Source organism: Chelonoidis abingdonii, chromosome 5 (assembly GCF_003597395.2).
Source record: "Chelonoidis abingdonii isolate Lonesome George chromosome 5, CheloAbing_2.0, whole genome shotgun sequence".
NCBI lineage: Eukaryota > Metazoa > Chordata > Testudines > Testudinidae > Chelonoidis > Chelonoidis abingdonii.
In genome coordinates, this window is record NC_133773.1 from 93,815,714 (window position 1) to 93,829,401 (window position 13,688).

At 41.9% G+C, this 13,688-nt stretch overlaps 1 protein-coding gene across 1 annotated transcript in view; it reads left to right on the forward strand.

Annotated features, from left to right (window-relative positions):
- Positions 1-13,688, forward strand: part of SCFD2 (sec1 family domain containing 2) — a 340,493-nt gene that overhangs the window by 322,728 nt on the left and 4,077 nt on the right. The window contains exon 8 of the mRNA XM_032773224.2: positions 9,573-9,692. Coding sequence (XP_032629115.1) covers positions 9,573-9,692 — 120 coding nt within the window. The remainder of the gene's footprint in view (positions 1-9,572; positions 9,693-13,688) is intronic.

Consider the following 13,688-nt stretch of genomic DNA (forward strand, 5'->3'; position numbering starts at 1 on the left):
TAGAAAAGCAGCTGCTGAATTATGACCTTCCTGTATGTATCTTGACCAAGCTGTAACAGCTCCATTTTGAAAGCGCAGCCTTTTGCCTTCTCCGTTGTCTGTTGCTTCCATGCTGGGCTGAAATTCAAAAGGCTGGTGGCAAAAGAATAACAAAAGAGAACCATTGACATTAAGTGCTCTCCTATCAAAATGGAATAACTCTAAACAATAGACTGGCTCCCAACCCAGAGAACTATTTAGCCATGGAGAGGTCATCTTGGCAACAAAGGCAGGAGGCAGGAGGCTGTGATCACTCGGGAAGCTAAGGAGGATGTCACCTGACAAAGGGGGCAAAAAGTTATAAAAGAGGCAAAAGCTGCTCTTCTGTGGGCCATATTTCTCCAGCTCAAGATGAGGAAGGGGTAACCCAACCTGCAGAAGCCTGGGTGAGGCAGGGGACCTTGCTTACCTTCCTAAACGCAGGTGGTTTCCAAGGACTCCCAAAGGAAGGGAGCGCTAGTGAGGGGTGTTGTGGTTAGGGAGGATGTATTCTATATGATCTGTTCTCTTTCCTAGGCATTTATGATTAAGTACAAGAGAGCGGTAGTATTAGAGTCTGTTTAGCATATCTGGTACATAAATACCTTGCAACCCCAGTTACAAAAGTGCTATGTGAATGCCTGTTCTCACTTTCAGGTGACATTGTAAATAAGAAGCAGGCAGCATTATCTCCCGTAAATGTAAACAAACTTCTTTGTCTTAGTGATTGGCTGAACAAGAAGTAGGACTGAGTGGACTTGTAGGCTCTAAAGTTTTAAAATGTTTTGCTTTTGAGTGCAGTTATGAAACAAAAAAAATCTACATTTGTAAATTTCACTTTCACGATAAAGAGATTGCACTACAGTACTTGTATGAGGTGCACTGAAAAACTATTTCTTTTATTTATCATTTTTACAATGCAAATGTTTGTAATAAAAATAATACTATAAAGTGACCACTGTACATGTTGTATTCTGTATTGTAATAGAAATGAATATATTAGAAAATGTAGAAGAACATCCAAAAATATTTAATAAATTTCAATTGGTATTTTATTGTTTAATAGTGCAATTAATCACAATTAATTTTTAATCACGTTTAATTTTTTTAGTTAATCATGTGAGTTAACTGTGATTAATCGACAGCCCTAGTATAAAGATACACTGTCAGGGTTGGAAGACCTAAAAACTGACCCACAGTTCTTTGCCTCTGAAAGATCTTTCTACACCAGTGTGATTTCTGGAAAACAATCCATGCTGTAACTCCAAGAAAGAAAGAAAGACGTTTCACTATCAAAGTGTATAAACAAGTTGTGCACACATGATATTTGGGTTTTATTTACTGGAGATTTCCCTGTAATTTACACCTGCATTTATTGATTTTATTTGCTTGTTTTTTTTTTATTTTTGAAGCAGGAACATAAATTACAGGTTTCAGAGTGGTAGTGGTAGCTGTATCAGCAAAAAGAACGAGGGGTACTTGTGGCACCTTAGAGACTAACAAATTTATTTGAGCTTAATAAATTTGTTAGTCTCTAAGGTGCCACAAGTACTCCTTATTCTTTTTTAACATCAGTTAGTTTTTCTAAAAACATATGTGTGGTCTCCAGAAAGTATAACATTCAGATAGAGCCATTTTCAACATTGACCAGTTCCTAGATCTACCCAATTGTTGTTGTTGTTGTTACACTAGCACCTATACGCCATCTAAGTCGAGGTCACATTGTGCTAGGTTCTGTACAGTCATATACCAAAATCGGTCTCTTCCCCAGAGAGTGGACGATCTCAGGTCACGCTCCTGCATCTGGACCTGTGCAGGCAAACCCTGTGCAGAGCCCCATTGCTCCATACTGACATAATGGTGAATTTTCAGGGATTGCTTAAGGCAAGAGGTAACTTGTTGAGGGAGCACTAACTAATGGGGTTGGAGAGGGAAAAGAGTAGGTGAAATCCTTGAGAAATGGCAGAAAAGGGAGGGAGTTATGGGCACAGCCAGTGACTGAGCTGTAAGTTGACATCTCCTGAAATATGTTTTTTTTTTTCTGAAAAAATGTGAGATACTAGAAGAGATTTGTAATCATACATGTGTTTACTCTTTCAGTAGTTGTCATGAATCATTCTCTATTGTTTTGCCAAGGGTCTCTTCTGTTGGTTGCTCTGGACATTTTTCATCTGTCTGCTCAACATTTTAAGAACCAGTACCCAGCCACCAGTTAGTCTTTCAAAATGCACTGTATCAACAAAGCTCTCTTCATGCCGGAATCACCCATGTCAGTAGGGCTGTGGGCAAGCAGTTGCTTTGACTCCAAGATGTTATTGTTAGTTACACAACACCAAGATATGCCTGGCATTTTACAGGCAAATAGGACAGTGTAATCAATATGCTACCCTGCATGACTCACTGAGTTCTGTTACAGTTCAGCATTTATATCACATCACACTTTCTTCCATGATAACAAATTATGATGTCACAAACACTTTACTAGGACATCACTGAATGAAGCAAGTGAATTATAAAGGAGAGCACTTTTTATGTGCACCCAGATATGGGAACCAGCTATGATAAGTAAGGAAATACTTCTATACATGTTAGTTAGATTGGATTTTGTTAAAATTATGTTTTTCTAAAATTTACTTGACTGTGTCATGGTTCTTAAAAAGTTCCCATGATCCCATAGATGAAGAAACTAAATTACTTATCAGCGTATCATTGGTCAATATAATTACCAGGCTAACCCTCCAGTCTCCTGATTGCACTCTTGTCAAACAGAGGGGGGCCGCTTTCACAAAGTGTGGAAAAAGAAGAAAGGGGCAAGGATATGTGAAAAGATCTTGCCACTTTTCTCTGTCTTCTCTCATGTTTATCTCCTTTCTTCTATTTCTGTCTCCTCTGCTTTTCTTTTTCTTCTCCACCCCTCACCCCCTGTTTTGCCCCTTCTTTTTGGGGAAGCCCAATTAGTGGAATTCAGAACAAGGTTTGGGTACCCTCCTCTTCCATCTAAGGGGACCGTTCTAATTTTTGTTTCCAGATCAGAGAGAGATCCTTAGTTCAAACCCCTCCAATTTCAGGGATATTGGAAATGTGTTGCTCTACTAAGTGGGATGAACAAAAATGTATTGATATACAAAAGTAAAAGTGGAACATTTCTGGGGAGCATAAAAAATGCTGCCTTTTGGGCCCTCAGTGTAAATATAACAAAACTGTGGACTTCTTCTTCTGCAGCAGGTTGTGAGTAATGGGAATTGCTCAGACCTTGAAATGAGAGACTCAGAGCCCCGGAGAATATATTCCATGACATAGTATATGAGTTTGGTAGCAACAGCCTTGCAAGAAATGCTTGCCATTTGCAAGGGTGAGCCTCCAAAAAGCACATCTATCTGGGGTAGCAAAAGTAGTATCAAGTGGACAATTAAACAGACAAATGGACACACACAAACAAACATACATTCATTAATTTTCTTTCTTCCCTCTTTCCCCAAAACTCTCTCCTTGTCTGTGAGAAAGACAACTTTTAAAGCCTTCATAATCTATGTCAGTGTTTTCACTTGTCTTTGAGTCATTCTAGGCTTTTAAGTTTTCATTTTATGGTCTTTCAGCAACATATACTTACCATCTTAAATGTCTGTAAATCTGCTAGTAATATAAAGCAAATATAAATGCATAACAGATGTGCAAGTATGAATATTTCATGGACACAAAACTGTCTTCGCTTCCCTCACATTTTCTCCTCTGCATGTTGTTTAGACCTGTGGCTAGTTGGCAGGGTGCTTTATTACAATGTGAGAGATTCTGAGCCAGCCAGTGATCTGTATTCATCACATAGGAGATGTTTCACAGATTTCCCCTTTTTTACATAATTATCACGTTCCATGATTATTTCACAAGCAGCCTGAAATGTGTTGTACCTTAAATGTGTGACAACTCAAACAAATGGAGTTTGATCATTAAAGTTACATTTGGTGAGTTGTTATGTGTTAAGAGTCCAGCCAAGAGCAGCCTCTCCTAGCCCATGTCCAGTAGAATACACCATCCTCCTGGACTATACAGCCACGCTCAAAGGGACTAGTTCTTCATTCAGTTCACATCTGCCTAGGACAGTTACTTTCCATAGAGGAATGTGTGACCTTGCTTTCTTAATTGCGTTCATTAAGAATGTAACATCTGGGGTCATGCTGAACATGCTGAATGACTCAACAGTAGTCAGCCAGGGAAGGACCCAATCACATATTACCATGCTCAGTGTATCCCCTTGCCTGGCTGAATATTTGTTCAGTCAGAGAAGATTAAGGATGCCACTCACCCAATAATTGTGTCTCTAGCTGACATGTCTTTTCTGGAGTTCAGCCAAGGAGATAGGGAAGGGCTCCTTTGTGTCCAAGATTCCTCCTTCTCTAGTGGTACTCCAAACCAAATGGTGGTTTAAAGAGGACCCATTTCATTTATATTGATTGCTTTATACAACAGTGCTCAGCTATGTCCCTACTTCATTCATGGGCAGGAGAGTTTCCGCTAATAAATGGATGCTGTCTTTATTCTAACTTGTACTCCCAAGGCCTGGAACTTGGGAATATCTTCCCAGAGAGCTGTGCAAGTAGGTGGGTTACTCTGATGGGCTGTTTCCTGGTTATCTGAACTCTGACCTTCCTGGGTTAGAAAGAGTCATTTTGACTAATTTTTCTCAGAGGAAATTGCTGCATTTTTGTGACCTCTAAATTAGTAAAAACAAACCTGTCAACTGAGCCACTTCCTGCTGCAGTTGGGAACCTGCTTTGCCTCCCCATTTAATGTGGTCCATAAAGTGTTGTTGAGGGGCATTGGCTCTTCCTAATGATCCCCAAAATACAGCAAAGGGAAAGCACTCCAACCACTAAAGTCCGTAGGAGAAAATGCCAGGACTGGCAATTGTAGGGACAAAGGTCCTCATGACCAGCTAGGTTCAGATAAGTATCCAAACTCCAAGATTCCTCCTTCACTAGATTTATTTGATAGCTTGGCTATGTTGATGTAGTTTTACAATATGCTCGTATATGTAGTCTGGCTACAGTGAAGCTGATTCGCCCGGCATCTTTACCTGTGATTTGATTACATTAGTGCTGGAATTTTCATGTTTATTTTATTCTCCTTGTAGTTACAGTATACTACTCCTAGGAGTATTGGGTACACTATAGAATCCTGGTGGCACATAGGCTGGCTTCTCTGCTGCCATGTTATATCAATAATGCCAGCAACCATAACCATCATGCTTGCAGTGTCAGTCTTGCTTCTCATACTTTTATCTGCCCAAACTTGTGATGTAAAGTTATACGACTTGTCCATGGTATTTGCAAGACCTGGGCCTGATATGTATTCCTGCGCTACTTCTGGAGGTGGAGCCAAAGTGCATGTGTCCCTGCCCACTTCTGTCACCATCTCACCAAGTATGCATCTCTGCATGTGCCTCTGAGAGGAGACTTTCTGTGCATTACCTTGTCTTCTCCTGTCTTCTCTCTACCAATCTAAATTACTAAAGATGGTTGCCATGGTAATTTCTAATGATTTTTAGACTGGGGAAAAATTTCAAAATCAAGGTGTTTTGAAGTGAATTTCTGTAGGTGATTTGCAAAACATTTTGAGATCATTGACAATTCATATTAAAATGAGATTTTGAGGACTTGAAAACCTTGTGAAACAAACTGGTGAAAAGTGTGTGCTATTTTGGGAAAGGAAAAAAAACTTCAATTTTAACTAGGCATAGTTTGTAGAAGCATGATAGAATGTGTATTGCTTTTTGTTATAGTTCATTCTTATCAACACAGAGTTGAGTTGTGTTTAGCCACATGGAGCTAGCCTCTTCAAAAGAGAGAGCCTTGGGTGGTTGTATTATCAAATGGAAATATGTTGGCAGAAACCCACATTCTTAACAAGCCAAATATTTTGTACCCAAAGTATTGTCCTCCTCCAAAACACTTGTGCATAGCGTAATAAAATTACAGATTCCAAACCCTTTTCATGGCAACTTTAATTTAATTTAGAGCTTGCATGCCTAATGGTTGGTATTTTTTAATATGCATTTCTGGAATTTGTGGTTTGAATTTCAGTTTTCTGAAAAATAATACATTTTATATATGAACCATGTGTTTGGATAGAGGCTTATTTTGACTAATGGAAATGATTTGTCAAATATTTTCTCCCTTTCTATACCCATGAAAGGTTACGTTAGGTAACCTTATAATAAGTTTCCAGATTTATATGTATATGTTTACAATGAGTTTCTTAGTCACTTGATAAAGTTCTTATGGAGGACATTCTGAGGTGAATATCTAAAATTTAAATTCTTCAAATCTAGCTCTTTGATCATCACCTTTGTTCTGTGTGGCAACTCAGATAACCGTAGGAAGTGGGAAGGAGCCATGTAAAGTTTGTTCACAGTTAGCCTTTGGGCTGACATCTTAAAGCTAATAATTCTTGCACTGCGTAGGAGTACCCTAGCACAAGCACTTTGGCCAACATTCATGTTTACCATCTTTGTAAACAGTTTGTTCTTCAGCCTTGTGGCAGTTGCCCATGCAGTTCGCTGTAAACTCCCTGTAATACTCCAGCACCTAAGCTATTTTATCATCCTATCTGGCCTACTTTTTACTGGACTATTTTAGACCTTACTTGAACTCCTCACAGTATTTGTAATAAGAATGCATTTGGTATTTTAATTAAGCTAACAATACATTTTATGCAGCCATTGTACAGCTTTGGGAAATTAGGGAAAGCCCGTGTACAGGTTAAAAATGAGTTATATTGACCTAATGGCGGTTTGTGGATTTCATTGGAAAGGAGCTGCATGCAGTTCTTGAATGGGGGGTATGCATGACTATGTGATAACCATACTTGTCCGTGCTGCCAGCAGAATAAAGATGAATGAGGGAAGGCTAGGAGAGCAAACAATATACATACACACAGTGTTCAGGCACTGGCTGTATATAAATTATCTGCCCTAATTTCAAACTCCTGAAGAGTCCCCAGAGCTCTGCACCTGTGAGCAGCACTTGATCGAGACCACTGCTTTATCAAAGGCAGTTTGCTTGGAGAGCTTGGAAACTTCCTGCTGGTTTCAAAGGGAAAAGCCACAGAGGGAACCTTCCCTTCTGAAAACTGCCAGTCAGCTCCAAAGGGAAATCATGAACTGGACTGCTGGCCAAAAAACTGCCCAAGGACTAATATAGGACAGGCACAATAAAGAACAGAGGAGGAGCTGTACTCTGGGGAGCTGGAGCCACCAGGATCAAACAGAGATGCCGTGGGTGGTAAAAGGAAATTGAACCATGCTCCACCCAAACATAGATTGCTACTTCCATTTTATAGAATGAATGCTGGCAAAAACAATAAAGAAAAGAACAAATGAAGCTGTTCTGAGTCCTCAGAGCCAAATGTTTTGAGCCTCATGCATAGGGACATGGTGTTATAACAAGAGGGATTGTGATGGTTCCACTGGCATCATGTCCAAAGGATCTGCTGAGTCTGACCCAGGACGATATCAATGGAACTGTTCTATCAAAACATAACTCTAGAAAACAGCAAAATAAGCAAGTTAATTGAGCTTGTTAAATGAAAATGACAATATTTGCATTGTTTTATTTATTTATTTTTTTAAATGAAAACAGTATTTTGTTTGGTCTTAAACATCCCATACAGAGGTTGCAATCCAAACATTGCAGCCTTGTTCTACTACAGGAGAGCACCAACATGAAACTGTCAGGAGACTGGTTTTAAATTAAAGTAGACCTGACTAATCTATTTACGTTGGATGTATTGCAAAGAGTAATTAGTCTACAAAGCACATTAGATGTTTGTAATTCAGAGTTCACAAAACAGTAAAAGCTGTGTTATCCGGCACTTTATATTGGTTATTGGAAAAGGTTCAGAAAAGGGCAACAGAAATGATTAGAGGTATGAAATGGCTTCAGTAGGAGGAGAGATTACTAAAACTGGAACTTTTCAGCTTGGAAAAGAGACGATGAAGGGGGGATATGATAGAGGTCTATAAAATCATGACTGGTGTGGAGAAAGGAAATAAGGAAGTGTTACTTACTCTTTCTCATAACACAAGAACTAGGAGTCACCAAATGAAATTAGCAAAGAATCCTGTGGCACCTTATAGACTAACAGACGTTTTGGAGCATGAGCTTTCATGCTCTCACCCACGAAAGCTCATGCTCCAAAACGTCTGTTAGTCTAAGGTGCCACAGGATTCTTTGCTGCTTTTACAGATCCAGACTAACACGGCTACCTCTCTGATACTTGACACCAAATGAAATTAATAAGCAGCAGGTTTAAAACAAACAAGGAAGTATTTCTTCACACAATACACAGTCAGCCTGTGGAACTCTTTTCCAGAGGATGTTGTGAAGGCCAAGACTATAACAGAGTTCAAAAAAGAACTAGATAAATTCATGGAGGATAGTTTCATCAATGGCTATTAGCCAAACCAGCCTCTGTTTGTCAGAAGCTAGGAATGAGAGACAGGAAATGAATCCCTAGATGATTACCTGTTCATTTGCACCTGGCATTGTCCACTGTCAGAAGACAGGATACTGGGCTAGATGGATCTTTGGTCTGACCCAGTATGGCCGTTCTTATGTTTGCCAACCAGAAAGCTCTATAAAACGGCATTTCTGATATCTCTGATTTCTGATCCAGGCAGTGCTCACCTCAGGCAGCTCCCTGCAAGTGGTGACGTGTCCCTGCTGCTCCTAGGTGAAGGAAAGGCCACCGGGGCTCTGTATGTTGCCCCCGCCCCACCCCGAGCACTGGCTCTGCAGCTCCCATTGGCCTAGAACCGCAGCCAATGGGAGCTGTGGGGGCAGCACCTGCGGGCAGAGGCAGTGCGCAGAGTCGCCTGGCTGCGTCTCTGCCTAGGAGCAGCAGGAACATGTTGCCACTTGCAGGGAGCTGCCCGAGGTGAGCGTCTCCCAGACCTGGCATCCCAAAACCCCTCCCATGTCCCAACCCCTTGCCCCACATCCCCTCCCACACCCAAACTCCCTCCCAGAGCCCACACCCCCTCCAGCGCTCCAAGTCCCAGCCCTGAGGCCCCCACACACACACCCAAACTCCCTCCCTCCATTGATAAGTATAACTCTTTAGTTAACTGGAATTTTTGACTAACCAGCATCCCCATTTCCCCAATATGCTGGATAACAAAGCTTTTCCTGTATATGGTAATATATGTAAACACATTTGATTCATTGAAAATCATTGGCCTAATTCTCAGGTCTGCTGAGTACACACAACTCCATTTGGCCTCAGTGGGACCTGTGAATATGCCACACCTGAATATCGTTCCAGTGATTTTTAACCTGCCAGCAGCTCTTTAATTTTCTATTCAACTTCCATAGAAACCAGCATTTTAAAAAATCATTTCTGAGTTTCCTCTTAATCCTTCAATACTCTGCCTTGACCAGTCATAAATAGCCATTACATTATGTTATTGATCATCTACCCCATTCGGCTTTGTAGTCAAGGGTACTTGTGTTTCAGAATAAACTGAAGCAATGTGAATAATGTTTTCTATTGTTTGATAGGTGAGTCGTCCTCACCCCAGTGATCATCCTCTCCTGATCTTCTATATGGTTGGTGGAGTGACAGTCTCTGAGGTCAGAATGGTGAGGGACCTAATATCAGCACACAAACCCGGTATCCAGGTATGAAACCTTAAGTACTGTGATTTCTGTCTGAGCCAGGAAAATTAAGAGTAACAAAGAAAATGCTTTTTATAGTGCTGGACACTGCCCTGGTATTGAATACGTACCATATCATATAAATAAGGCTAATAATGGTGTCAGGTCTCTGTTGTGAAACATCTGCAGGCAAGCAGCTTTCAGATGCAAGTTATTTCAAGTTTGTTGTGTGGAGTAGATTCAGTGAGGCACAGATCGTTCCATAGGACCTCAGAATTTGCACATGCAGTTTTCTGTGAATGAGCATTTGCTTGGGAATCTGCATACATAAATTGAACTGCAAGCAGCGATGCCACTAAGAGGAACAGTAATGACTGTCCAAAATGTTCTGTTCTCCTCAGCCAGAAAGAAAATGGCTGGGATTAGGGGCCTCCGAGGTGGAAAGGGGAGGCTTACGTGTCAATGTCACAGGGTGATGCTGGCCCTTTAAAAGGGAAAAGGCCAGTGCATCTGTGACTGCTCAACTGCCTCCTAACTGGGCTTAAAAGAGGGCACCTGGCCCTATGAGAGAGAGACCTAGTGAGGCAGAGCTGTCTGAGAGAGGCAGAGAAGAGCAGATGAGAGCTGCCTGAGGAGGAAAGGAGAGTTCCTGGCAGTGGCGGCATCAGCAGCCACGAGCTGTTACAGAGAGCCATAAGGTAGAGCAAAAGGTAGTTGGTGAGGACTGGCCAAAGCTGGGGAACCCCTGATGAGTTAGAGGAGAGCTTGTGCAGAAGCCCCTAGGAAGAAGGGAAGGTTAGGGGAAAGTAAGCCCAAAAGAAGAGTGATCCTGGAGTGTGGATCCCAGGAGCAGAGGCAGGACTAGGGTGCCCAGACAGCAAGTATGAAAAATTGGGACAGTGGGGGGGGGGAGGGGTAATAGGCGCCTATATGAGAAAAAGACCCAAATATCAGGACTGTCCCTATAAAATTGGGACATCTGGTCACCCTAGGCAGGACTCACAGGCAGAGTCTGGCAGAATGGAACACTGTGGGAAGTCCTCTTACAGCGAGCCTGGGAGGCTGCAGGAAGCTGATCCCAGAACAAGGGGTTGGCCCTGGAGGGACATGCCCTGAGCAGAGGTAGGACTATCGGGCAGGGACGCCTGGCTGAATGGAACACTGAGCAGAATTCTGTCTTGAGAGACCTGGCTTTGGGCTACAGAAGAAAACCCGTGGTAGAGAAGCAGGTCTAGGAACTATTGGGTAGAAGGCCTGGAGAATGGGGAGCCCTGTAACAGGCTAAACGGACTGGGGCAGAGTGGTTAATGACTCTCTGGGCGGTGACCCAGGGATTGAAGAGCTGCTGTATTGTAACCTTGTTTTACTTTGAGGTTTTGAGAACAACTGTCTTTACCACGAAGGGTCTGTGGCACTTTATGTGAATAGAGGGGTTTGAGTTTGTTGCTAAGAGAGACAATGTGCCTTAATCTGGGTGCATTCTAATGGAAAACTGAGAAAGACGCACTTGTCATGCCATGACCTGCTGCAGGAGGGTGCCCCAAGCAGCTCCACCTTCTCACAGTCAGGTTTGAGTTACTGTGACTCCCTACACCAACAGGGTTGAATTCTTGCAGGGCTGACTTAGCCTTTCATCCTTCTGTACTGGATAAATTATTTATTTTCCGTTACTGAGTCAGAGTCAGGATGAGACCTTAAAAATCAAGATCCTAGCTGCTTTGTATGGACCTCAGATCCCTGGACATTTTCTGTAAGAGTTTGCTCCAGCCTCCTAGGTTAAAATGTGTCCCCCCACCACCACCTGCAGTTCAGTGTGCTATGCTCAAGTTGACAACCTGGCTGCCATCCAATCCCGCAAAGACACCCATCTCAAAGAGTTTACAGCTGAATAAACAAGACCGACAAAGTCTATAAACAACCACACAGGCAACCTGTCAAATAGTACTTGCATTCTCTCCAGGTTTGTCTCTCCAAACCAACCTCCTCCTCTGCCCCATCCCCTCTCTTCTGTCCACATGCCCCTGGCTCTAAGGTTCCATTCATTGACCCTGCCTACCCTCCAAAATAACTTTGGGCTCAGTCAGTTAAGGAGAAGGGACTATTATTGGCAAGCATCTGAAGGTCTGCTGCTGCTGGGCACACTGTCTGCCTCTGAGAGGGGTAGGTAGCTCCATGCGGTGGGGTTTCCTGGGAGAGGGGACAAAAAGTCCATCTGACTGGTCCTTGCCCCATTCATTCTCTGGCAGCAGCTCCTGGCTGCATTCACTGTCATTCCAGTGGAGTGAGGAGGGCAGGGATTACTTCTGGCAGGGTCTAAGATATTAATAATTGTTAATTTGAATATGGGAGCAGCTGGATTTCTCCTGGGTGGAGCAGGCACAGAAGGTGATCCTTATAGCTGCAAGAGAGATGCAAAGAAACACTTCATAACCAGCTGCCTGCGTCATTAAACATATCTTGTTCCAACGGCTGAATGTAAACTCTTGTTTAAATTCCTGCAAATACAGCTGTAGCTAATGAAAAGTCTGTAGCAAAATGGAGCCAACCAAGGCAGAGCAGCCTCTGATTGATAGCATGTTTTCCACACTTTAACCACATCTTTGAGTTGAGAACTCAATATTTTTATAAGATTAAATGCCCTTTCCAAGAGCACTTTTTCATCTGATAACATGTTTCTCTCCAATTAGCTTCTCACTTATCTCCTTAACATGGTGAGTCAAATTCTTTGCAATTCAGAACAGGGACTGAATTGTGATGCACTGATGGACAAGTTAATCCAGACTCTAAATGTTTTAATATAGCTTGAAAGATAAGCACAGGGTTAATGAGGGAGATGGTGTAAAACTATGCAAGAATTCTTTTGGCTAACTTTCTAAAAGGGATTGAGGTTTGACAGTGGTGTCATGGAATCTGGTGCTGCTTTGCTTTGGTTGACCCTGGTGGTAGGTTACCCTTTGAGGCAGATTCCTAAAGAATTTAGAGTTGACGCAGCTTTTACTGCCCCTTGCCTTTGTATAAAATTGTTACATTAGGGGCTAAAGGGCTTTAGGGGAGAGTCCTGAGGGGGGATAAAAGGAAGAAAAGTAATGGTTGTTCGAGTCTCACATATAAAAATGTCTGAGTTAGTTGGATTTACCTGAATTTCTAGAGTTCGGCTGTGAATATGTGCCACCTGTTTGGGATTATTCTCTTTTCAAAGAGCCAGGCATTCATCTACCACAAGCTAGTGTTTAACAGAGCTTTTTTTTTGATGTTCAGGTGATCAGTTTCAGACATCAGGGCAAGGTGAAACATTGGCCTCCCTGTTCCGTTGCACTTAAACAAAACACTGACATTTGCACCAATTATTGGCACTTCTTTTAAATTAGAGTTGCGCTGTGGATGTGAAAGTAAAGAGATTTATAAAACAACATCAGACAACCCTGTCAACAGATCGGTTTCCCCACCAATTGCTCCAGCAGTTGTTTGGAGTTTAGGCAAATGAGAATTAAGTTTGGAGATTGGAAACATATGTTTTTATCCACATAAGCAAATATATATATTAGTGTAGATAGGGAACATTTGGTTCATCTCTTCTCATTGTGAGACACAAAAGAGAACAGTGTGTTTCAGGCATCATTTGTTTTCAGATGAAGCTGAATTACTCTGCCTACTGCTTCCTCGCAGATACCACCTCATAGGTGTAATGAATTGGTACCCCAGAGGCATCTAACTTACAAAGAGGCAGAAACAACTGAACTAACAAGAGAGGAGAATGACTTTAAAATAAATAAATAAATAAATAAACTAAAGAGGTGGAAAGAGGAAAAAGTGGATGTTTTAATCCCTTCCCTGTGTCACATCACTACCCACAAGTGTTTGAACGCGTACCAATATTGGTTCATGTTCACATGCACACAGACTTCAGAGATCTGCTCTACAGCAGAGTATGGTGATGTGACAATCCATGTGTCCTGCACCTTGTTTACTATATTCCCACTGTATGACGATCCAACAATGACACAGATGAGAACAGAACTA